This window comes from Mustela lutreola, chromosome 15 (genome assembly GCF_030435805.1).
Source record: "Mustela lutreola isolate mMusLut2 chromosome 15, mMusLut2.pri, whole genome shotgun sequence".
In the NCBI taxonomy this organism is placed as follows: Eukaryota; Metazoa; Chordata; class Mammalia; order Carnivora; family Mustelidae; genus Mustela; species Mustela lutreola.
Window position 1 is genome coordinate 22060716 of NC_081304.1, and position 26727 is coordinate 22087442.

Sequence of the window (26727 nt, forward strand, 5' to 3'; positions counted from 1 at the left end):
CTTGCCCTCTTTCCTGCCTTCCTTCTGTTCATTTGGTAAGCAATTGCTAAATTGTGTGCCTGGCTCAGTGCTACTATATGTTAAGGGTGTGAGTGGAATAATATACAGACATTGATATCAAGCAACCACTATGTAGAGGGGGAAAACAGGGACTATCAGAAAGAGCAGATTTAGAAGAGAAGTCAAAGGGAGAGAAATAATGAGCTAGGTTGCAACTCGTTGAGTGTGGAACAAGTGTAAGAAATTTAAGAAGTGATTGGAAATATCTGTTGGACTGAACAGGGAAGACTAGGCTGGAAATATAGATGTTGGAGTCATCAGCCACAGAAGGTTGGATCAGGAGAATATGTAAAGTGAGAAAACAAAAGGTTGAAGAAACAGACCTGAGGAAACCATTGACACTTAATAGAAAAAGAGGAGTAGACAGAGGAAATAAGTAAGGTAGAAATGAATCAGGCAGGAATAGAACTGAGGGAAGAGGTTCAAGAAGCAGGAACTGGTCAACCTATTCCAAAGGATGGCATCCTTTTCCAAAGCAGGGAATAGTGGAGATAAAAGCTGACCACCATGGGCAAAGATGTAAGCTAGAGGACTGGTTATCACTATGGGGCTTGTGTCTTTTTCTTATGTATCATGAGGAGAAATTCTGCATACTATGTATCAGCCTCAGAATGTTGTAGACAAATTAGAGAATGGTACAGAAAAGTGCCCTATTCCTTCTTCCCTGCCTGGCCGCCTTCTTCTTAAATTGATTCAGGCTGATCAAAGAGTTCATTCATTCATTCATTCATTCATTTAACATCTGTTATAAGCCAGTCCTCTGAAAGATTCTGGAGACACAAAATATTATCAAAACCTGGCCCATGGTTTGAAGATACTCCTAATCTATGTGGGGAATAAATTAACTGTCATGTAACACAACACATACTATGCATACCAGGAAGTTATGTTGTAGATATGGAGACATTTTCATTCCTTCCCTAACATATGATCCTGAGGTTGATGTTGTGACAATCAGAATGTTTTTAGCCAATTTAACTGTATTTGGGTGATAATTTTTTAGTTTTTCTAAGTAGCATATTTTAATGTGCTTTAAATTTTTTGATTGAACTCTGTCAAAAAATAGAATATTCTATACAAAGGAATTATAAAAGAAAAATAATATTTTTCCTCTGGGTTTATAAATGAAGCGTCTACCACGTAAATACCTTAATCTATCTCTAGTAAGTTTGGGCAGCATCTAAAACTGCATCTTTTTTAGATTTTCATTCATTATTTTCTAATGGATTGCTGTTATTTCTCAGAAATACAAATATAAAATAATATAATATATAGGTTACATGATCAATAGGAAGAGTTCATAGTTACAATGGACAGAAATGAAAAAGTCACTACATTTATATACTGTTTCATAGTTTAGAAGGAACTTCCACACATCATATTCTTCAGTCCTCACAACTGTAGATGAAGAGTTCACCCAACCACATATCTGAAGAGTAAAGTTAGGCTAACTGAGCAGTGAGAATCTCACCTACTGCTGATATGTAGTATATTCCTGTCATTAAAAGCAATAAATATCCTCTTGTTCTAATGGGGAAGTAAAGCATTATACTGAAATTATTAAAATTATTTTTATTATTATGGCAATGAATAATCTATTTTATAGTCAGATAATAACACGAAGATTAATGTTATTAGTAAAACAGAGGGTGGTTCCTTTGCAACTGAAACTTTCTTCATGTTTTCATGCTAATGTTCTTGAATTTGAAGTGACATGACTTAGTAATTACCAGTTTAGATTTTTTAAAGGCAAATTTGAAAGTCTGATGAGAATATGTTTTAATGCAAACTTTAACTAAACCAAGTATTACCTAAACTGCTTATCTCTTATTTCACTACTAATGAGATATTAATATTTAATCTCTTAGTGGTCTGATTCACCCTTTCCAGTTTTTTCCCCTAATTTTTAAATACATGTTTTAAAAATTAATGGATACCTATCATTTTAAATTTTAAAAGAAGAGAAACATGACAACACAATGGATCCTGTAAATCAATGCCCAGAAGTTTTGCTTTTGTTGAAGCTTTATAATTTTACGGGTTAACAAATACTAGAACTTTGTATTCTTTAGTTGGCAAAATATCATTGGTTTTCCCCCCTCCTCACTTTACAAATAAAAATGTAAATTAGAAAATGAAAATGACCCATGATTTCAGTGTTCTTATTCCTAATACAAAGAGGCCATTGTGGGAAAGGATTAGAGATATTAATTTTATAAGGAAGACTGTTTTAGTTTATCTATTTCTAAGGTATTGGATGATAGCAACAAATTCTGTAGACTAAATACCTACCATACATATATCTCCCATTTTGCTCTTTAGTGCTTCAAGCTTCTAAATCCTATTAACAGCTGTCAAAACCTGGTAAACTATTTAGATGCTTTCACAATTTGTTTAATTGGATAGTTAGAAAATGGCATACTAGAAAAGCCCACCCACCCTACCCCCCCTTTCTTTTAGCCTGGCTGAACATCTGTAGCATTAGGGCCTCATTATCTCTGAATTGGCATAGCAAATCAGTGGCATCATTAAAATGCCACATTAAGATGATTAAGCTTCTTTGTTATCCAGTTGACTTTTGCATGTGCTGAGGATTTCATGGTTATGACCCCTAATCCTTGTAAAACACTTAAACAACATCACCCTTTTGTGTCTTCCTTGTCTAACAGCCTCTATCTTGTTTTGCCTCTTCTCACAGTATCTCTGGCAAACTTAAGGCTATCACTCTAAACTTTGTTGTTCTTTGAGTTGGATTCTGAGAGCCCGTAATTCAGAGTGGAAATTCAGAATCCCCTCTTTGCACTGGGAAATTCCTACTAACATGTTATCCAGGACACCCAAGTTGTCTGTTCCATTTGCCATCTTTGATAGGTTCTTCTCTCCAACTGAGCATTTTATGTGCCTGTAAAAACAAACTGAGGCACAGTTGGCTGAGACTGCTATTGCCCCTGAAGGATTTAGATTTTGGATCCTTTCCAAGACCCATTGTTTTTGCAATGTCTCAGGTGAAACCAAAAATGTCTACTCTGGAGTGCAAGCCTTTCATGTGATAACCATCACCCCAGGAAATGAAACCATGTGCATCAGCCCCAGTGAGCCAAGCCTTTGTTCTCTTCAGCCTACAAAATTCTCTCTGGGGGGGTGTGTGTGTGTTAGTGTGTGTCATCTTCCTAAGAGGTCTCCAGAACATAGACAAAGATGGGAGCAATTGTACCCCAGAGTAGCTCCTTTAGGAAGAAGTTCAGTTTAATCTAATTTTCTATGGGTTAGATTCAATTTAGACATCTATTTCCCCCCTCTGGGAATGTTTAGCAATTACCTTTATCAGCAATTTGTGGTTTGGTATGTTCTTTTCTCCACAAGTTCACTTAGAAAAAATTTACTCAGGAAGCCTTTAACATTTTTTAGTATGACATACATCATACATGCAAAAAGGCAGATATAATTACATGTATACTTTAAAGAATAACAACAAAACAAGCATCCATGGACCCACCACCTGGCTTAAGAAATAAAATATTGCTGGGCGCCTGGGTGGCTCAGTGGGTTAAGCCGCGGGTGGCTCAGTGGGTTAAGCCGCTGCCTTCGGCTCAGGTCATGATCTCAGGGTCCTGGGATCGAGTCCCGCATCGGGCTCTCTGCTCAGCAGGGAGCCTGCTTCCTCCTCTCTCTGCCTGCCTCTCTGCCTACTTGTGATCTCTCTCTGTCAAATAAATAAATAAAATCTTTAAAAAAAAAAAAAGAAATAAAATATTGCTAGTGCCTGTGAAGATTCTTGATAGTATTTTAAGTGACAATTTAAGTGTCTAAGAAACATGACATGTATTATAGGAAACTGGAATTTACAAAACTAAAATGGGAGATTATTCACATCACAAAAGTTGTATTCGCTTCATAAAAACTTTAGGGTATTTTGGAGCAGTTCACTATATTCAAATATTTCTTGCCAGATCTTTTAAGATTTTTGGCCTTTATTAACAGTTCAAATGTTGCTAGTCACTGACAACTGAAAATCAAAGAAAAATGAAGAGAAACATCTCTGAACGTGTAATGTAAATCAGTGGAACAATATTATCAGTTTTACATGTAACATTTTATGAACACATCAACTACATTAAGGTGAATCTGTAGAGATTAATGGCATCATGCTATATACATAAAGTTGAGTGAAGTGGGTATAGGAGAAAGAATAGAAATGAGAATTTTTTTCTATGTTAGGATATCGAGGAAGACTGCATGGAGGAAATGGCATTTAAATAGCATCTGGAAGTTTGAATAGAATATTGATGTGAGGGAAGGGCATTTGGGTGTTGGAAAGACTAGAAAACAGGCTTGGAAAATTGCCATTAAATTGCTGCTGTAACTTCTCAAACTTTAATGTGCATAGAAATCCTTGAGGATCTTGTTAAAATGCAAATTCTGATCAAGTAGGTCTGGGGTGAGACTTGAGAGTCTGTGTTTCTAACAAGCTCCCAGGGGATGCTGGAACTGCTGATCCAAGGCCCCCATTTCGAGTAGCAAGGTTCTAGTATAGAGAAAAGGTTGATTGAGGAGGAATGAGATGATTGGGTAGGCACAGGGCAGGTTCTGGACAGGCCCTTGAAGGTCTTGCTGAGGAGTTTGGATTTTGTTCTATAAGCAAAATGAAATCATTGAAAGTTTCTGAAAAGGAGTTTTAGTGTTACAGGATGATTAATCTGGAAATAAAATGTATTATAGAGGTCACATACACTGTGAGCCAGTTAGGAGGCTAATGCAGTGGTATATTCGTGTACTAAGTATTTAATGTGTGTGTAGCTTATGCAGAGCATTGCATCAAACTGTAGAGCAGCTGTGCTTTTTTCTGCCCCCATCCCATCCCCCTGGAGTGGCAGTTCTTAAAGTCCATTTGTACCTAAGATTTACCTGCAGAGCATAATTTTAATGCATATTTCCAGTCTCCACACCCAAATTAGTAGGTCTATGATGAGACCCCCAACATTTCTATCTTCAAACCACAAAGCCTCTGGTCTCTACAGATACAGGTCAAGTAGTGTCAAAGGGGATACTGAGTTTAAAAAAAGGGGGGGGGGAGGGGGGCGCCTGGGTGGCTCAGTGGGTTAAAGCTTCTGCCTTCGGCTCAGGTCATGATCCCAGAGCCCTGGGATGGAGCCCTGGGATGGAGCCCTGGGATCAAGCCCCACATCAGGCTCTCTGCTCGGTAGGGAGCCTGCTTCCTCCTCTCTCTGCCTGCCTCTCTGCCTACTTGTGATCTGTCAAATAAATAAATAAAATCTTAAAAAAAACAACAACAACAACAACCTGTGTAGCTTCTGACCTCAGATAGCTTATATGATCATATGGGAGATGAGGTGAATTTATAAGTAACTCAGAGAAACAAGAAACAGATTATTTTGCACCTGGAGGGGATGGAGGGTGGGTAAGAAGTAACATACTAGTATTGGCTTTAAAGAATCTTTAGGTTTTGGACCCACCTGTGGCAACATTGGGGAAAGACCTTATAGGCAGTGGAAATAATAAAAGCAAGAATAGGGGCCCCTGGGTGGCTCAGTCATTAAGCATCTGCCTATGGTCATGATCTCAGTGCTTGGAATCTGGGCTCCCTGCTCAGTAGACAGCCTGCTTCTCCCTCTTCCACTACCTGCTTGTATTCCCTCTCTTACTGTCTCTGTCATAAATAAATAAAATCTTAAATAGATAAATAAATAAATAAAAGCAAGAATATTTAGAAGTTGTTTAGTTTGGTTAAAGATATATGAGTATTCAAAATAAACATTACGAAGACAGGTTGGGGCCAGATGCTGAAAGGCCTTTTTTTTTTTTTTTTAATATTTTATTTATTTATTTGACAGACAGAGATCACAAGTAGGCAGAGAGGCAGGCAGAGAGAGAGAGGAGGAGGAAGGCTCCCTGCTGAGCAGAGAGCCCGACATGGGGCTCGATCCCAGGACCCTGAGATCATGACCCGAGCCGAAGGCAGAGGCTTCAACCCACTGAGCCACCCAGGCGCCCCGCTGAAAGGCCTTTTAAACTCGGCAATAGAGAATATTGAAGAATTTTGACAGGGTCATGATATGACCAGAGCTATAGTAGAGGAAGGATAGTATGGTAGTATAGTATAGGATGAACTGGGAAGGAGAGAGAAAGGGAGCAGGGAGAACAATGTGGAGGGTAATCAGAGATTACCTGAGATCCAGGATACTGGGAATACAAAGTAGTGGGGAGGAGAAACAGATTGGAGAGAGGATAAAAAATAGAACCAATGGGTGATTAAGTGGGACGCAAAAATAAGACGAAGGAAAGATAAGGAGTAAGGAGTCTAGCCTGAGTAACTGGGGAGATACCTATGGAGTCCTTTGGGAATGAAGGACTGAAGAAGGGGAGAGAGATTACACCTGCATGTGTGTGTGTGTGTGTGTGTGTGTATCTGGATCAGGCACACACATTTAGGAATTAATCATATATAAAACAGTAGTTGAAGCCTGAAGAGTAGATGAAATTACCACAGGGGATAAGATGTCAAGGGAAGGAAAAAGAGCATTACAGGTAGTGTTTAGGAGGCAGATGGAGAAAAAGAGATAGAAAGAAGCAATCAGAGAGGTAAGGAAAGAAGTTACAGTTTCACTGAACAAATAGGAGTATAGAAGAGGAAGGAATGATGGTCAGTAGTATAAAGGGCTACAGAGAAGTTGGGGAGAATAGCACACAAAAGGCCATTTGGTATAGGAATCAGGAGATGACTTATAATCTTCAGGGGAGCAGATTCAGTGAATTCAGTGAATTGTGAAAGTGGGAGCCCAATTAGAGGGAATTTTACATGAGATTTGAGAATATGGATATAGAAAGCATAGCTTACTTTTGTAGTAGATCTGTCTGGAAAGGAGTGTTGAGACAGGATGAGTTTGGGTATGATGGGATGAGAGGCTAGACCAAATTGCAATAGGAAACAGAAAAGAGGAATTGTCACCAGAGAGCCTGAGGAAATAGAATTTATAGGTCTTTTTTTTTTTAAGATTTTATTTATTTATTTGACAGAGAAACAGTGAGAGAGGAACACAAGCACAGGGAGTGGGAGAAGAAGTGGCTTTCTGCCTCAGAACAGAGAGTCCAACATGGGGCTCGACCCCAGGATCATGACCCCAGCCGAAGGCAGATGCTTAACAACTGAGCCACTCAGGCACCCTGAATCTGTAGGCCTTGAAGACTGATTTGATGTGGAGATTTAAAGGAAAAGGATTCCACTTTTAAGACTTGGAACGGGAAGAAGGAAGATGCCACTTGGAATTATAATGAAGTCATAAATTAGAAACAAGCTGGGACGCCTGGGTGGCTCAGTGGGTTAAGCAGCTGTCTTCGGCTCAGGTCATGATCCCAGGGTTCTGGGATCGAGTCCCACATCGGGCTCCTTGCTCGGCAGGGAGCCTGCTTCTCTCTCTGCCTCTGCTGCTCCCCTCCCTACTGTTCATGCTCTCTGTCACCCACTCTCTCTCAAATAAATAAATAAAATCTTTAAAAAAAAAATTAGAAACAAGCTTGGGTTCAAAGATGACAAGTTTGATTTTAGACATACTTTTAATATTTTCAAGGGATACTAAGTAGTAGAATGCTCCCCTTTGATTCCAATAAATCTTCCCAAGAGAAGGAGATTAGTGTCTTTGCTGATCTTTGTGGTGGGCTCTGTTTGGAGGCTAAGTGCTACACCCAGTAATCTCTCAGAAATCCCATGTGTATCTCAGTACTAATGTATTCTAATATTCAATTCTGTGTATCTTTACATGGTAGAGCATGATGAATTGTTCATCCCCAGTAACCATACAGAGAGGCCATTCAGTTCTTTCATCTAAAAATAGTACAATTCCAAAGACAAACCAACAACTGTCCGAAGAATTCTTGGTCCATTAAGTACCAGGGACTTTTCCTATATCCTATCCATGTGTCTCTTATCTTTCCCTCAGAGGTCTGTGTCTCAAATACCATCTTTTTTGTTCTACAGCTAAATCCTAAGGGACAAAATCCAAGATTTTCTCTTGAGCCGGGTCGGTATAGTATTTCAATTTGATGTCAAACCCATTAAAGACCAAGTACTGAGGGAAGGAACAACTCTCTTTTGTCCTGTGTTTTCAGAAAGACCTCACACATTTATCTTCCTAGTTTTTAATTGTCATTGTCCATGGATTGGCCTGGGTCTGTTCATATTAACATTTTATAACCAAAATGAAAAGGATCTTCTTTCTGCTGGCCCCTATCTGCTGTTTTTGGTTTTCAGTAGCTGAAGTTTTCCGTTGAGGTTCTTTTAAACGCCTACATGCAAACTGAAGAGCACTCAAGCTTTGGTGGGATATCACCCACAGCTGGAGTGATGAAGGAAGGGAGGAGGGTACAAGCCTCAGGTGCATCCTTCTTTTAAATTTTTTTTCTTAAACAAAACCTCTTAAGCAAACAAATTCTATCTGAAAGGCAGGCAAGACCTATCCAGAGAAAGAAGGGAATGAATCTCTCTCCATGTAGGAAATGGATATGAATTCATATGTGACTCAGATGCATTAAATGGGCAAATTTTAAACATGTTGGACTGATCCTACAGCCCTACATCTCTTCTAAGCAAAGAGTGAAATGCTATGAACCATGAACCGTGGTGAGAAGCAGAGGAACAGTGTTGCAGCAATGGCTCCTCGGTTGGTGGTTAGGCCCTGTCTTGCTCTATTAAGCAAACACAGTTAATATAGATAAAAGGTAACCTTGATAGAAGTGAAAATTGAAACTTGAGTTGAAGGTAGCAAGCCAGGCACAGCTGCAGTTGTACTTCCTCCTATGTGGCAACAGGAGCTGCACTTACTGGTGTTTTTTGGAAGGGATGCAGTTTTTTAAAGTATCTTTTGTTCAGTGTTTTGTTTTTTAATGTCTACACCACTGATGGGAGAGTGGAATATGTTAGTAAGAAGCCACCTAGACTTTCTACATCTAGTGTGTGAGGTCAGCATTCTAATCACCCACTGGCTGTTAACTGACTGTGTAACCTTGGGCAAGTCACTGAAAAGATCTCTGGTGCCAGATTTTCTTACCCAAAACACCAAAGGGTTGGACTAGGTGATCTCTTCCAGCCAAAGACTCCACTGATTTATGATTCCTCATGAGGAAGCATAACTTCCAATTTCTAAAAATAAATGTTGGGAAAAAGTAAGCATTTATACAGCTTATTTTATATATGAAAATCCCTGGCAAGTATTTATTATGATTTTATCAGGCAATTATTTAGGTGTTATTAGTGTCACTACATAAATTTGCCTTCTTCACTTCTTATTTCTTCAGCTTAAGAGTATTGCAGCTCTTTGTAAGACAGTGCCTGGTCAGCTGAATCATGTGGGCCAGGCCCTCCTCTCCTGTCCAGTCCTACAGTTCTAAGATTTTGAGTTCCACCTGCCCTGCCATGGGTGTAGGTGTGCTTCCCCTTGCTTAGGCTGAGCTCCATTTACCTATGTCAATGAAAGTGACTCCTTAGAAGAGTATGTTAAAGAATTACTTCTCTTTTTATCTTTCTCAACAGTATTTCACTAGTACAGCCAGCTTCCTCTATATACAAGGTTGTCTCATTATCAGTTCCAAGAGAAACAGAGAGATAAGACTCATTTTAGCAGTGCATATACATGGAAGGGGAAGAGGCAAAGCATGGCTCTTAAAATCAGAAAAACCATTTTAAATATTCAAACCTCACTCTTAGTTGCTTAAATTGAATGCATTTAAAGGATTAAAACAGTATTTTCTTCTTGAAACTGAAGAGCTCCACCACCTTGCCTTTTAACTGCAGCCACCAGAAAAGGTACTAAATCTGAGAACCTTTCTTTTCCCCCAGTACTGGAGAAGAGTTGCTCAGAATGTTTTTTTCATGGTTGCTTTAAGCAGTGACGGCTAAATCCGTTCTCTCATTTTCTGGATGGTCTAAAACTCTTATCTATTTGTGTGTGTGTGTGTGTGTGTGTGTGATTGTGTGTGTGTGTTTTCCACTGACTGTGGTTCTGAATTCAAATAATGAATGCTCATCCTAATGGTGGTTTCTTGTATTATATTAGCTTCATTTGGTATTTAATTGTCAGTTGTGGGTCTCTCTCTTTGAGCCGCTTTGATAACTCCAAATACAATCATTGTTCATTTCTTGCATTTCCTTCCCTGCAGATGATTGCATGAAAGTGAAAGATGAATACTCTGAAAGGGATGAGAATATTTTAAAGCCAGAGCCCATGGGAAATATGGAAGAGCCTGAAATTCCATACAGCTATTCAAGAGAATATAATGAATATGAAAACATTAAGTTGGAAAGACATGTTGTCTCATATGATAGTAGCAGGCCAGCCAGTGGCAAGATGAACTGCGATGTGTGTGGATTATCCTGCATTAGCTTCAATGTCTTAATGGTTCATAAGCGGAGCCATACTGGTAAATAGTTTTCTTTATCATTCTTCTGAAAACTGTCCTAATGCAACCATGTGAGAAGTGAAATGGTGGAATTTGGGATGACTTTTGATTACTTCCATTGATTTTTGCTGTAATTCTGATGTATTGCTCCCTCTCTGCCTTTTCATTTACCCAGTGATTTTTATTCCTGTTTTACTATCCATTTGGCAAACATTGCAAATGTCATGAATAAAAATACTGTAGTAAGCTGAGTGTTCTAGGTCAGCCAAATATTTTTCTTCACTTAATAAGTAAAAGTTGAATTGTGTGATGTGCTTCCTAAGCATCATTCATACATTTTTGCATAACTTTTTAAAAAGCAGACAATTTGGGTTCAAATTTGATAGCTGAAACGATATAGTTTTTATTACCAGTTTAAAAATTTTATTTTCAGACAATAAACAGCCAGCCTGTAGAAATGCATACAAACGCACAGTCCCACTGAGCCCAATAGACTCCATCTGACATCTGAAACTTTAAAAAAGAAGCACTTCTGGCCCTCCATACCTTATTAAGATTTGAGTCTGTGATTCTTTTTTTCTCAGATTGAGATTATATTAAAAAAGAATGGTAAGTGGTGTTACAAACTTACATCTGGAAAGCACTTCCAGAGCTACTCTTGTTTTTTTGATGGCGGGGGGGGAATGTTGGTTCTTTCTTTCTTTATTTTTTGCTGTAATCCAAGACGATAAGTAAAATAGTCTTGCTATTTGGGAATGGAGGACTGAAGAAGGGAAATGTTTTTTCTCTCCTACAGGGAAGACTCCAGAAGTAAGTTGTACACTTGCCTTGAAGTATAGCTCCAGCTGATCCCAATATGATATGAACAGATATTATCTAAAAGATGAGCTTTTGCCATAGGCATCTAATCTGTGCATATGCTTTGCCACTTGCTTGCTGGGTGATCAGAAGTCTCCTTTTTGTCCTTTTTAAAGGTGAACGCCCATTCCAGTGTAATCAGTGTGGGGCATCTTTTACTCAGAAAGGTAACCTCCTCCGCCACATTAAACTGCACACAGGGGAAAAACCTTTTAAGTGTCACCTCTGCAACTATGCATGCCAGAGAAGAGACGCACTCACAGGTCACCTTAGGACACATTCTGGTAAGTGAGAGCAATGAGCGTTCCATATCTAGTAAATATGTGTTCCTTGGTGCCCACTGAGGAAACTAGAAAGAGTTAAGTATGGAGGTTTCAATCCGTCATTCCTGTTCTGAAGGGTTACAACAGCAGAGACCTCTAGGGCTAATTACACTTCCATTAAGGCATTAATTGCTCTCCGTCTGGCTCAATGGGGATGATCATCTCCTTACCATCCTTGCTCCCCTAGAGAACAAGACAGTGAGACAGGAAAAGTCTGCTCTATAAAAATGCCTTTTAAATTTTTTGTGAAAAAATTATGGTCATCAGTATTTTCTTATGGTAAACTTTATTAAGAGATTACTTTCCTAAAAAACACACAGACACACTTTTCATTCAGAAGTCTGGACAAGCACATGATGTACATACAGTCTGTAAGTTACATAAAAGTGTAAATGGAGTATAAATCATTGTCAGAGGGTTCCTTTTGGCCATTCTGGGCTAAAAATTTTTAAACTGGGATATAATTGACAGTATAACGTTGTATTGGTTTTAAGTGTGCATCTCTTAAACCTAACTTTCTTCTTGGTCAGCCTATTTATTTTTAATCTCTAGAAGATGAGCAGCAAAAGAATTCATAAAAAAAAAAAAAACCCAACTATGTTCTATTTTGATGTTTTCACTCTTTATTTTAACCAAGCAAGATAATAAAACTTTTTTCAACGTTTAGAATTTCCCTCCTAGAAAAATAAAACTGAGTTTATTTTCAAATTTGGGACCTCATGTTCTTGATGTTATCTGACAAACTTTTTAATTGAAGAAAAAAAAAAGGTTTGTTTTTATGTCAATCCACATACTGCTTTGACTAAAACCCAGCCCCAAACCCACAACTGGTCACAATTCAGAGACTAAGGATTAAACAAGTCAGCCCAAGCAAAACCCACCATGAGAGACCATAAGTAGTGAGAGAAAGGTTTCTTTTATAGTTCATTGTTCAAAGTAATGAATTAAGGATGAATTTGGTCCAAATAAATTAGAATAGTTCTCTTTTGTTGCTTTTTTCAAGTAAGATCCAAACATAGTGGTCACTTTTTAGATAGATTCTCAAGGACTATGCGAGTAACAACATTTTTAGCCCTAGCAAACCTGCATTTATTTTAATTTGGGATTCGAGAGGGATCTTTTAGTACTTTAAGTCCCAAAACTCTGTTTTAACCAGAGCAGCAGGATTAGAAAATAAAAATCTCAGTTCCTAAAACTCTGACATATTCATAGGGTACATTTATCAACAAATCAGAAAGGCCAGCCCTGGACACAGAGTTGAAGTTATTACTTATAATTAGCTCAGTTTTTTTCAAGCCCAGACTTCACTATAACCACTTAGCAAGGATAAACTAAATTTATCCAAATATGTCAGAACTCTGAAAAATCCATCAGTTTCTGGCTGAATGTCTAATTCCCAGCATTCTTTACTTACAACCAGATGGATGTCACAAAATAAGGGATTTCTTTCTATTTCATTTTTAAGCCACACTAACCTCCTTGAGGAGAAAAAAACAAACAAACAGCCTTATATTTTTTCCTAAAGAAATAACATTTCATCTAGAACCAAAACACTGTGCTCAGTGATAGTCATTAAATCCAAATCCTTCCACATGTGAAAGGAGGCTATTCTTTTAAAGAAAACTTAAATATAACAGTCAATTGAAGATTATCATCTTATTTCAGTTTACTAAATTTAAAAATAATATAGCTGCATAGGTATCCAAATACCCTGACTTCTTTCAGCAGCCTCATTCCTAAAGGACAATTTGCACAGAGCCCCACGACACCACTTGTTCTGTAACCCCTAAAGGTCACTGAGTGCCCCCTTGTGCTCTCCTTATAGTTGAGAAACCCTATAAATGTGAGTTTTGTGGAAGGAGTTACAAGCAGAGAAGTTCCCTCGAGGAGCATAAGGAGCGCTGCCGTACATTACTTCAGAACACGGACCTGGGTGAGACTGGTGAGTTCATTCGTTCTACACACATGTAGTGAGCATCTACTCTTCTAGGTGATGGGAGACATAGTAAACAAACAAACAAACAAACAAACAAAAGTCTGTCCTTGCAGTTTATATTTTAATGGGGAAAGGCAGACCACCATAAGCAAAGTAAATAAGTAACATATACAGTATATTAGAAGGTAGTAAGTACTATTAAGCAAAATGAAGTACGTCCTGGGGGGAAAGAAGGTAAGTCAGGGAGGCAACATTTGAACAGACTTAAAGGGATAAGGAGAAAACCCTGCAGAGAACTAGGAAATAGCAAGTGCAAGGGCCCTGTGGCTTGAGTTTGAATTTGAAGAAGTATAAGTAGTCCTGTGTGGCTGGAGCAGAGTGGGGAAGGGAACATGAGGCCAGAAAGGAAATGGGAAACCAGATCTTATCAAGCCTTGTTGGCCATTATAAAGGGTGGCTTTTACCAAGTGAAACTGAAGATCTTCAAAGGGTTTTGAATTGAGAGGTAACATAATTGGACTTTTCATTTTAGAAGAATCACTCTACTTGGCTATTAAGAAGAAATTTTTATTTGCAGCAAGATTGGGATTTGGAGAGTCTAGTTAGAAAGCCATTATAGTAATTCAAGTGGGAGAAGACTGTGTCTGGGGTAGTGGTAGAGGTGATGACAAATGTTCTAATTCTCTAAACATTTTAAAGGTAAAGCCAACAGGATTTCCTAACAGATTGATGTGGGATGTGATGAAGAATGCAGTTGCCATTCCCTGAAAGAGCAATTAAGAGTAGAGCAGGTTGAGGGCTGGCTGAGGCTGAGTCAGTTAAAACTACAAGGATTTTCAGAACGCCTGGGTGGCTCAGTCAGCTAAGTGTCTACCTTTGGCTCAGGTCATGATTTTGGGGTCCTGGGATCGAGCCCCACATTGGGCTCCCTGCTCAGCAGGGAGTCTCCTCCCTCTCCCTCTGACCCTACCCATGCACATGCTTTCCCCCTCCCCACTCTCTCTCTCTCATAAATAAATAAATAAATAAATAAATATCTTTAAACACTGACAACAACAACACTACAAGGATTTTCTTTGCCCAAAGCCCTCAAATCATATACTTATCTACTCATATGATTTATTGTGATGTCTGTCTTTGGCTTCAGGAATATCATATTTTATTCAGTGTTTTGAATTATATGCCTAGGGGCAATTGGTTGAAACACTAGATGCTTTTCATATATCAATTGTGGTTTTATTTCCTTCTCACTCTACAGTTGAAACAGCATGAAACGTCTTTGTGTCACATCTTTGCAGTTGTCCTTTGTCCCATGCAGGTGACTGTTATTCTGGTTCCATAGATTGGGTTGCCTGACATTTTTATTTGGTTAATTGGACATGTTGTGTATTCCGAGTATTGAATCCTTAGGGGATGTGTTGTTTGCCAGCAGTAGGTGCTGTTGAATGGTTTGAATATTGTAAAACAGAAAGATTACAAAAATATGAAAAAAAATAATGTGAAACTCAGGGAAAATGGAGTGGAAATCATTAGTAGCCTAGCTGTACTTACTTTGAGTGAGAGGAAACTTTTCTTTTAGATAAAGCCTATTTTATGGTGTTAGGAGCTGGCCAACTGAATTCTGTTGTTTGCAATGCTTCTGCTTTTTATCCTGATGGCATCTTTGGTTTTATCAAAGAGTTGGATTTCCTCCTTATTTCTAAAGAGAAATGTTTGCAATAGAGCTCTTTCTGTGAGACATTCCCAGGTTATAAAAATCTATTATATTCCAAATAAAATTATTAATATTTAAAGCTAGAAGTTTAAAGACAGCATCTAATCCTACCACCTCATTTTAGAGGTGAGGAAATTGAAACTCATAAAAAATTGAGTGACTTGCTTCAAAATCACTGGAAGTTTTGTTTTTTTCATGGTTAGCTATATTTATTTTCAAAAATTCACTGCAATATAATATACCTACCATAAAATTCACCTTTTTAGGGGCGCCTGGGTGGCTCAGTGGGTTAAAGCCTCTGCCTTCAGCTCAGGTCATATCCCAGGGTCCTGGGATCGAGCCCCGCATCAGGCTCTCTGCTCGGCAAGGAGCCTGCTTCCTCCTCTCTCTCTCTGCCTGCCTTTCTGCCTACTTGTGATCTCTGCCTGCCAAATGAATGAATAAAAAGTCTTTAAAAAAAAAAATTCACCTTTTTAAAAAGTGTATAATTCAGTAGTTTTTAATATATCCACAAAGTTATACAACCATCACCACTAATTCCATAACATTTTCATCACCCTCAAAAGAAACCTTGTACCCATTAGCAGTCATTCTCCAGTTCCCTCCTCTTTAGCGCCTGGCAGCCACTGATCTACTCTCTGTCTCTATGGATTTACTTATTCTGAACATTTCACATACATAGAATCATACAATACATGGCCTTTTTTGTTTGGCTTCTTTCACTTAGCATAATGTTTTCAAGGTCATCCATGTTGTATCCCATATAAGCACTTCATTATTTTTTATGGCCTAATAATATTCCATTGTATGGATTTAGTGTTGTTGTTTTTTTTAAATCCGTACATCAGTTAATAGACATCTGGGGGGTGCCTGGGTGACTCAGTTGTTAAGTGTCTGCCTTTGGCTCAGGTCATGATCCCAGGGTCCTGGGATCGAGCGCCATATGGGGCTCCCCACTCAGTGGGAAGCCTGTTTCTCCCTCTCTCTCCCTCTTTTTGCGTTCCCTCTCTTGTTATCTCTCTCTGTCAAGTAAATAAATACAATCTTTCTTTTGACAATTTTTTAAAAGATTGTATTTATTTGTCAGAGAGAGAGAGCGAGCACAAGCAGGCAGAGAGGCAGGCAGAGGCAGAGAGAGAAGCAGGCTCCCCACTGAGCAAGGAGCCCGAGGTGGGACTCGATCCCAGGACCCTGGGATAATGACCTGAACCGAAGGCAGTGGCTTAACCGACTAAGGCACCCAGGCATCCCTAAATAAATAAAATCTTTTAAAAAAATTACACATCTTGGTTTTTTTCCACTTTGGGAAAATATGGCTTGATTAGTTGTTGTTTAAAGTTATATATTATCTGGTTTGTGAAAGAAATAGAGAAGCACACACACCAGTAGACACATATGCGTGTATGTGTATCTTGAGTTTCTTGGAGTTAGGGGGGAAAACCAGTATACTATCCTCTATGAGTATTAAGTTCAAAATACTGATTTCAAAGTGAGGTTACCACCTTATTTCCCATCCCCATAACGCTTTTTTTATTTTTTTAGGAATGTCAAATTAGGAAAGTATGAAAGAAATATTTTAGCTATCTTCAGTGGTTTACGGTGATTCAGGAAATGCTGAAATACAGAGGTTGAGTTAATTTGCATTTCATAGGGTGGTTTGATGCGTGCAAATTCTTTAAGTCTCAGCAAAAAATAAAGGGTTAACTAAGTCAGCAAGTTTTGATTTCTTTGTTTAAAACAAATATTTTGTAATGTTGGTTTCATGTTATAAAATGTATAAAGTCACAGTTTAATCAAGTAAAATAAAAACAGCATGTCAGTCGATATATTACTCTTTTGTATTTCAGATAGTTCCCATGATTTTTCCTGAAATCCAAAATGTAAAGAATGTGGTTTTTTTAGTTTATTATTTCTTTTAGTCATCTCTACACCCACCATGGGGCTCCAACCCATGACTCCAAGACCAAGAGTCATGGGCTCTTCTGAGTGAGCGAGCCAGGTGCCCCTAAAATGTAAAGAATGTTCAGTTCACACAAGCCAAGCCTTTTGTTATTGCCACTACTCCTGATGTGGTTTTCATTTCTGTTTTCTTCTTTAAATTGGGAGTCCCAGTCTGGATATCATGTTCCATTCTGAACCTGACCAACCTGACCAGTGGTACATCTTACCCCTTCCTCCCTTGCTTTTAAAGAGATGACACTCCATTGCTACTGTGGCTATGGCACTTTATTCATCAAGTGCTTATTGTCAATTAAGTGCAGCCTAGTGTAAATCCCTAGCTTTGGGTAAGCAGGTCTTTATGGAAGCAAAAGAGAAAAAAAGCCCTGGGCTAGGCACCAGTCTACAAAAGAATGCTGTGTTAGGTAATGGGACTTCTGGCCTTACTAATAATTTTTATTTCATTCAGATAGCAGTCGTTGGATTCTCTGTGTGCCAGAGCTGTTCATAAAAATGAGTGAAAGTTTAGCCCCTACCCTTGGACAACTCGCAATCCAGCAAGGCAATGGGTACTTGATCTGTTAATAAACTACCAAGGTCTAGTAGAGGCACATGTGATATTGCTACATCAGTCCAGGTTTCTACTCCTGACCTCACAGATGATGTCATCCGATGCTCCAATTCTGCGGTCTTAATGGAGTACATATGAAAAGAAGAATAGAGATGAGCACGAACTTCATTTTCACATTAGCTTGATTCTTATTCCAGAAAGGGACTGGAATAGAGATTCATTTAGCCTAATTTCACACACATTATGAGTACTTGAAGTGGGACATTTTTTGACCGTGAGTTCTAGCAATAACAAGATTTTTTTTAAGTAATTGGGATGCCTGGGTGGCTCAGTGGGGTAGGCCTCTGCCTTCGGCTCAGGTCATGATCTTAGGGTCCTGGGATCGAGCCCCACATTGGGAATCTCTGCTCAGTGGGGAGCCTGCTTACCGTTCTCTCTCTGCCTGCCTCTCTGCCTACTTGTGATCTCTCTCTATGTCAAATAAATAAATAAAATCTTTTTAAAAAAAGATTTTTTTAAGTAATTGAATAATTAAATTTCTTTTTTTTTCTTTTTTTTTTTTTTTTTAAAGATTTGTTTATTTGACAGAGATCACAAGTAGAGAGGCAGACAGAGAGAGAGAGGGGGAAGCAGGCTCCCCGCTGAGCAGAGAGCCCGATGCGGGACTCAATCCCAGGACCCTGAGACCATGACCTGAGCCAAAGGCAGCGGCTTAGCCCACTGAGCCACCCAGGCTCCCTGAATGATTAAATTTCTTTATGAATCTTTGAGTCACAGCCTTTTATCTTCATGCTCATTGTTTTGGCTGAGCCAATACAAGCACGAGAATTTTCAAATAAACTTACATTTTTTGCGAAGTAAGAGGCCAATGAAAAACTTTAAAATGTTTTAAAAGTTGATTTTCTCAACTGATTTTTCTTCTTAAAAAGTGCTACCATCTGACAGGTAGTATTTATTCTACTTGCTCAAAAAGGCAACAATTTTATGTAACTTTTTTGCTAGAACCTGCCTCAATCTTTGATAGCAATCTTTTGTTAGACAATTCTTGTTACACAATAACACCCCTTTGTTCCACTGTCCATCAGCTACCTACTGACCACACCAGAGAAGAGACAGGAAGCAATGCCTCTTAGTTGAGCTCCATTTAACACTTCAAGATCAAATGAAAGATTCTGAACAAACACAAAAACACAACCAATTACATGGTTAAATCTGCAGTCACTTTGAGATAGGAATTGCATCATGGAAATAGTTAACTGAAAACCAGACAATTAATACTTATATGGAGATGAAAGATAGAAACCGGTTCTGTAATTATGGCTTCATATTAGTTTTATTATTTATATCTTCAACGTGTGTTTAAAATCATTTTGCTAATGAAAATTGATACATCCACTATATAGTAGGCAAGTGACATGAGGAATTGATCCAGAATTACAGCCCTCCTCCAAGGCTCTCATGAACCAAGTATGTAAATTGTACTCCTGGCCACTATCCGTATTCCACACCCACCTCTTGCAACATTAAACTGCCAAACACCACCCAGGAACGGATTTCCTATTTCATCATTTAAACCCATTATCTTGTCCCGTTGCTATCTTGCCAAACTGGTTTCCCTCCACTTACATTTTTGAGACATGATGTGGCAAGATAACAAGTCTAGACTATATAAATAGACAGTTGGGTCTTCAAGTTGAAGCAGAGGACCAAAAGGCAGAGGTCCTCTGCTGAAAAGAGTACTGCCTAAGTTTATAATCCCGAGAGATCCTCTAATTCCAGAGGACTTCCTTTTGTTTTAAAGCGTGCCCAAGTAGTAGTAGTACCCAGCAAGCTGTCCAACTGACTGCAAGGCAAAAGACCAGCAGTTTGGGGGAAAAAAAGAGTGCAGCATATTCTGTTAAAGTTGGAACCTTTGCCTAACTTGCCAAATAAAAAACAGTTAACTTGGTAAAGATGAACTTAATTTCTAGAGTGTGTTTACATGTCCAATGACAGTTGGGATCTTGGAGTTCATATTTTGAGTGAACAAACCAGGGAGAGGGGGTGGGGTGGGGGAAGCCCTCTCGATTCGCCTCAGAGGACTGAGGCTCTAACCAGAGTTGTGGAGATGGGAAAGTCTCCACCCATGCCCCCAATTATCTGTCCATCCAAACACTTCAGAATGTTATCTTTTTAAATGTCAGGCATTTGGCCACTGTTCTACAGAGTAAGATTTATCTAGAAATGACTTGTCAAGACAAGCTTGGTGAGTAACCAGGGATAAAAGGTGATGTTATCTCGAAGGCTGCCATTTAGTGACATGCCCTCATTATGTTATTTAGGTCATGCATCCCCGCTCTAGCATCCTCCTGAATATAGAAGGTATTGAGTATGTGTCCTCAGAAAGCTGCTAGTGGTAATTGATAGTGACTTGGTAAAATGTAGACAGTGACTGCAGAGAGCTGAACGGGAAAAGTAGGCTGGTGATATAATGCTTGGGGTGAGTCCTGGGGCTTAAAGGGACAGATTTCTGGGGGATGATTAGCCCATTAGAAGAGTGACTGAAGAACCAATATGAATAGTGGTAAAATGGGGGTGGACTTAAAAATTCCCACAGGACTGTTTTTCATTCATGTTTCGCTGTAAAGCTTTCTGATAATAATACAGAGTTGGAAGGGGAGGTGGGAGGGGGAAAGGGGGGTTAACCTGGATTTAATCCCCTCAAAGTTGCTCAAACCAGAATGACTGTTCTCAGTCAAAGCACCACTTCACTGCCTCTCAGATGATTCTAAGAAAAAGTGTCTTTGTAACAGCCTCAGGAACTGATTTCAAATCCCAGGCCTTTGTCTTTCATCTCTCTGCTCTTGGGGCTCTGGGTAGTGCCACATCTGGTGGTGGTTTGTGTGAAAGGAAATAATATATATATAATAGTTTCCTGTTTGGTCATTTAAACCTATCCCTGTGCTGGACAGAATTTGACCCACTTCACTCAGTAACAAAATGTCCTGTCTCTAAAGTGCCCATTATTTGCAACAGCAGGTCAGCCAAAGTGATAGTGCTTTACCACCAGGCCCAAAGCTGCCCAGGCCCCCTATTCTAACCTTTACTGTTTTCATTTACACAAATAGTATTGTTAGTAACTGAACCCGGAGCCTGGGACTTACTTCTTTGAAGCATATAATTACATTTGACAAGAAACTCCCAAAGTCTAGTAAATATGGTCATTGTCCTTTTAATCCTTTTTGGAGCCAGATTTCATTTTATTCCTGAATTTAAAAACCATCAGCTTTATAATTTATTGTGCAATGACTGGGAACACAAACAAAAACATGCTAATAATAAAATAAAACATATTTAATATTTTGAATTCTCTTTCTTTAATTTGGCTTTAGTTTTCTTGCCCTGACAGTTTTCTTACTTGACAGTCTTGCCCTGGAGGTTTTTCGCTTGTTTACTTGCAGAGGTGACTGGTTTTTTTTCCCTCTCTGGACATGTCAGTTTGTGGTACTGAATGTCTGAGAGGACCATAGAATTCGTGACATTATTTCTGTATATTAGAATCTCTTCACACAGCAAACTCTTCAACTACAGAATGATCACTGACCATTCCTAAAACTGTGCATATGTTTGGGGGAAAAATCTATTCTGCAACCATCACTTCTTTTTATTCTAGTCTCTTAAGCTAATTTCAATTTCTTCCTCCTTAGAGATGTTAGAAATGTATGGATACATCATTTTAGTTTGGTTCTGCTGAAATGTTTATGTTAAAACAGAAAGAAATGTTTGTAGTAACACAATATGAATGTGTAGGACAGGAGTGAGCAAACTGTGACCCTTGGGCCAAATGTAGGCAGCAGACAGTGTGCAGAGGTTTTTACATTTTTAAAGGGTAGTGGGTTGGGGGAAAAACCAAAGAATATGGAACAGAGACTAGATGTGTCCCACAAAATTTAAAGTATTTACTATCTGGCCCTTTACAGAAAAGTTTGCAGATCTGCAGCTTGGGCTGGCATCATGTGTTCAGGTTCAAAGCCTTAACATTTAGAGCAGCTGGTATCTCTTTGAACTTTAGGCTTGGACTCTTATGGACTACTGCCTGCTGTACCAGGGTAAATTATACTCTATTTATTCTAGTGTACTATTTAGTTGACTAGATGTTAGTACTATTTATATAATCTAGTGGTTTCCAATTCTGGCTGCATTTTAAAATCATCTGGAGAGCTTTAAAAATACTGTTGCCTAGGCGCCTACCCCAGAGATCCTGATTTCAGGATCTGAAGGAGAACCTGGGCATAGGTGTTTTCCTACATTCTCTTCAGAAAGATTGATTCTAATGTTCAAGCAGGTCTGAGAACCACAGGCCTAAACCACTTAATGGTCTATTCATGGATTAACAACTAGACCATATTCTTAGGCAGTTTTTATTCACATTGTTCATTAGAAATATAATAAAGATGAATTATACAAATTGCTCTTTAATTTCAAAACAGAAGTGTTGCTCAGGGAAATTTTAGCTGAGACAACTTTGAAATGTGAGGAGCATATGAAACAGATAATGCAGAGCCCAGAGAAATAGAATTTAAAAGATAGGAACTGAAAGGAACATGCCGGGAAAAAAAAAGAAAAGAAAAGAAAAAAAAACACTAAAAATCTCAATACACAAATCACTGAGTAGATTTCTTGCTGTCTGGGTAAGTGTATCTATTTTCAAAAGTGCTATTAACATAAACAGAGCAGTAAATCTGGGGCACCATACTTTTTTTTTTTTTTTAAGTTGTTAAGAAGAATTATATCAGTCTGCAGGTGTCACACGCAGTTACTCAGAATCAGAAAGAAGGCTGATCAGGGGTTAGAAGATCTCCATCTATCTATCTTTTTGCAACCAACCACGTCCAGGCTGTTTATTTAATACTTCCTCTTGCTAATGAAGATACTCGTTGGGGATGGGTCGGGCTTTTCCATCTCAGCATAAGACTGCAAGATTTGAACGTGCCCTGGTGCTGGCTTCACTGACCACAGCAGGTACCCCAGGCAAGAATCTGAGCAGTAATAACAGGTAACAACAGAGTGTGCATCAGATCTCTGACACTTTTCCTTCCATTTTATTTCCTTTTTCTCCCTCATTTACCACCGTGTTCTTTTCCCTCTTCTTTTTACATTTTTCCAAACCAGCAAGTGCGGAGGCAAGACACATCAAAGCAGAGATGGGAAGTGAAAGAGCTCTCGTTCTGGACAGATTAGCAAGCAATGTGGCAAAACGAAAAAGCTCAATGCCTCAGAAATTCATTGGTAAGAATACGAGCCTTTTTCCTGCTGTTGTTAGTAGATAGTTTAAATGAGATAACGTAGGATGCTTATATACTACACAGGCCCTTAATCTCTGTTAAAATAAGATAATTGGTTTTCCATTATACACGTTTATTCTTCGTGCTTCATTTTGATAACTAGGGCAAATAGAACAGAATACTTTAACTGAATAATCTTAACTCCTGATGGTGGGAGTATTTGACATCCAATTTCCTAAATGGAGTTGGTGTTAAAAATGCTGTTCCTTCCTCTTTATTCTGAATGACATATGTTGCATGAGAGAGTTTAGGCAATTGACACCAGTAAGATGTTTGAGATAGCATTTTTGTAATCTTTTGTAATTATATTTTACAAGTGGGTTCCGTAATCATGCCCCAACTTTTTTCACGTTCTAAAACTAATTGCCATACTTTCCCTTTTTCTTTTTTCATACTTTCTTGAATTTAATTGAAGATTGGCTTTAAGAGAAAGTTGGGAAAACATAGATTTAAATAACAAGTCTGGATTCAATCATTTGTCTCACTGGAGTTAATTTTTTTGCCACCGGTTTTCACATTGTCAAATAATATAGCAGAATGAAATGGCAAAGAAAGAATTATATTCTTTAAAGTGTTCAGGCTGCTGAACGGCAGAGATGTTTTGCCCAGCTCTCCCAGATGTTTACATGAATGTGACCATGGTATTTAAAATAGATTTGTATTTGTAAAGGGGGCAGCTGAATTGAATGTATCAGTTTTGCTATAAACTGAAATTTGGTGATATCAAACAAAAATAGTTATCACACGAAAATAGATCTCCCTCAAAACCAGTAGAATTTTAGAAACCTGTCAATCTCTTTTTCCAAAGCTATTTGGTGCTGCTGATGTCTTACTACAATCCTTTTGTGCTTAATTCTTTTCAGTAGCTTTTATAGATACTAAGTACCTGCCTAGTTTTTAAATCTGGTTAAATTTTATTCTGGTCTAGATCTTTTTTTACAGGCAGATATTTTATATGCATTATAAAAAGAACTAATATATTTTTAAATTACCTAGGTAAATATTTATGCTTGTTTAAGTGCTTATGCCTTATTTATTTTATTGTGATTAGCTGGAGAGTTTTGTATCCTTTTAATCACTTAAAGAATTGTGTCAGACTGAATAAAGTTGGTGCACTTCAGTTTAGAGAGACACACCCCTCCACCCCCCACCCCTGTTACCATCTTCCCCCTCCTTTGTGAGAAATGTCAGGGGGCGTGTAGTGACCTTCATTTGGGGTTTAGGAGCAGTGGATCAAGTGGGCCAATTGTGATTCCAAGACATGATCTTAAGACATTGCTCATACATCTTTTGATTTCCACTTCTGTGAAGAAGTTCTGACTGGAGTCAGAACAAAGCAAAGTAGAGGTTTTTATTCTGTAAGTGTAATTTACTTTGTAATTTGATTTGGGGACAGTTTTGACTCTAGAAATGCCTGTACTTGATGTGGAGAGGGACATGGGGAGAAATGGGCAAGGAAAAAAATGTGAAGTGACTCAATTTCAATGGAATTATGGTCAAGGCTCTTTGGTCTAAGAGAACTAACATAAGAAAGAAGATGCTTGGTTCCTGTAGCTGTCCTACACCTATATAGTTGCTTTGTTGTTGTTGTTTTGTTTTGTTTTTTAAAGACTTTGTTTATTTGACAGAGATGCAGCGAGAGAGGGAACACAAGCAGGGAAAGTGGGAGAGGGAGAAGAAGGCTTCCCGCTGAGCAGGGAGCCCAGTGTGGGGCTCCATCCAAGGACCCCGGGATCATGACCTGAGCTGAAGGCAGACACTTAACGACTAAGCCACCCAGGCACCCTGTTTTGTTTTAAGATTTATCCATTTATTTGATAGAGAGCACAAACAGGGGGAGCAACAGGCAGAGGGAGAGGGAGAAGCAGAGAGCCCTGATGCAGGGCTCCATCCCAGGACCCTAGGATCATGACCTGAGCCAAAGGCAGATATTTAACCAACTGAGCCACCCAGACGCCCCTGTCCTAACCTATAGTTGAGCTGAAACCCTACTTAATATAATAAAATTTGCTGTGATATTTTCATGGGTTTAAGAAAACACATTTCCTGGGATGCCTGGGTGGCTCAGTTGGTTGGACGACTGCCTTCGGCTCAGGTCATGATCCCGGAGTCCTGGGATCGAGTCCCACATCGGGCTCCCAGCTCCATGGGAAGTCTGCTTCTCCCTCTGACCTTCTCCTCGCTCATGCTCTCTCTCACTGTCTCTCTCTCAAATAAATAAATAAATAAAACTTAAAAAAAAAAAAAGAAAAGAAAACACATTTCCTGTGTCCAAGTCCATACCATTCTGCTTGTTGCATCAGGGATCTGTTCCATTTGTTACCCTTGTAAGCAGAGGATTTTTACTCCTTCATTTCCAGACTCAGGAGAGATGCTTACAGGTACTGATGTCTATCATCTTCAGAACCATTATGTTCTCTCTATGCTGGAATCAGGAAACCTAGTAAGAGTTAGCTCTTGATTTAAGCTGAGGTAGCAACTTCAGGGCTTCAGGGCCCTGAGTAACCAGGGGAAATTTTGTTTGGTAAATTTGGTATTGCATAGTAGGAAGAACACTGGATTTGAAGCCAAATGACCCAGGTTCCGATTCTAGCTCAGTCATTTCTTAACTGTGTGTGTTTAGACAAATCACATAACCTTTCTGGGCCTCTGTTTACTCATCTGTGAAATGAGGAGACTGAATAGGTGATGAGGTGATCGGGAATGTCCCTCTCAGCTCTCTCATTCTACAAGTCTGCACGATGAATTAGCAAAGGCTGCAATTATGAATACCATTTTGTGTTTCTAAGCCCATATGTGTAGATTCAGGTAACTGTTTTCTCAAGGTTATACAGGCAACATGTTTATGTTATGAACCATGTCATATACTTTAGGTTTTTTGTGGGGTTTTTTGTTGTTGTTGTTTTTTAGGAAGGTGTGGTTAAATCTGGGAATCTGTAAAACAGCTGCATTAGCCCAACATTCATCTCTTTTACTGAGGCCATTCATTACTGCTTGTTCATTTGCTCTCTCGCCCACCCATTCATTCCCTTCTGGAAGTGGCGACAGCGCTCCTGCCATATCCACGATGTTCTTGTTCCTAAGCCCTGTTCTAATCTTTTGGAATTAGCTTATAACCTGAACCTCCCTTTTGGAGATCATTTTCAAATAAAGGAAACCCCTTGAGTCATTTAATAGAATCAACCTTTTCCAGAGAAAACAGTAATACTGGGGAGAGAGAAGGAGCATTTTGACCCTGAATGGGATGAAGAGCTGCAGAACATACAGGGCTAATGTTTTCCCTCCTCTTCTCTCCTGTCTCCTGTATTTCCTCTCCACGGCGCCGTCTTCTGAAAAGATTCAGCTGCCAGAGAAATGGCAAAAAGTAAAGTGTGAAGGAAGAATGAGTCACTCCCTTTAATCCTTGCTGACAGTTGCACAGCATTCAGACCAACCTTGGCTTCCCTGACCTCTTGAACTATGAGGGTAAAGGTGAAATTATGCCTTCAGGGCAGCCTGCTACTTTTTCAGCAGGCTCAAGAGAACTACCAGTAGGTAGCATTTTTCACACATTAGAAGTGAACTGAGGAAGAGAGACAGATTGGGTTAAGTCT

At 38.9% G+C, this 26727-nt stretch overlaps 1 protein-coding gene across 3 annotated transcripts in view; it reads left to right on the forward strand.

The window, feature by feature from the left end:
* The window catches only part of IKZF3 (IKAROS family zinc finger 3), a 92829-nt gene that overhangs the window by 50610 nt on the left and 15492 nt on the right, over window positions 1-26727 (forward strand). Inside the window, exons 4-7 of one of the 3 annotated variants that reach the window (XM_059148129.1) lie at window positions 10231-10491; window positions 11445-11612; window positions 13477-13593; window positions 22962-23078. In XM_059148129.1, coding sequence (XP_059004112.1) covers window positions 10231-10491; window positions 11445-11612; window positions 13477-13593; window positions 22962-23078 — 663 coding nt within the window. Of the gene's footprint in view, window positions 1-10230; window positions 10492-11444; window positions 11613-13476; window positions 13594-21251; window positions 22846-22961; window positions 23079-26727 lie in introns of those variants that run through there. The other 2 variants (XM_059148130.1, XM_059148131.1) reach the window with 2 other exon arrangements.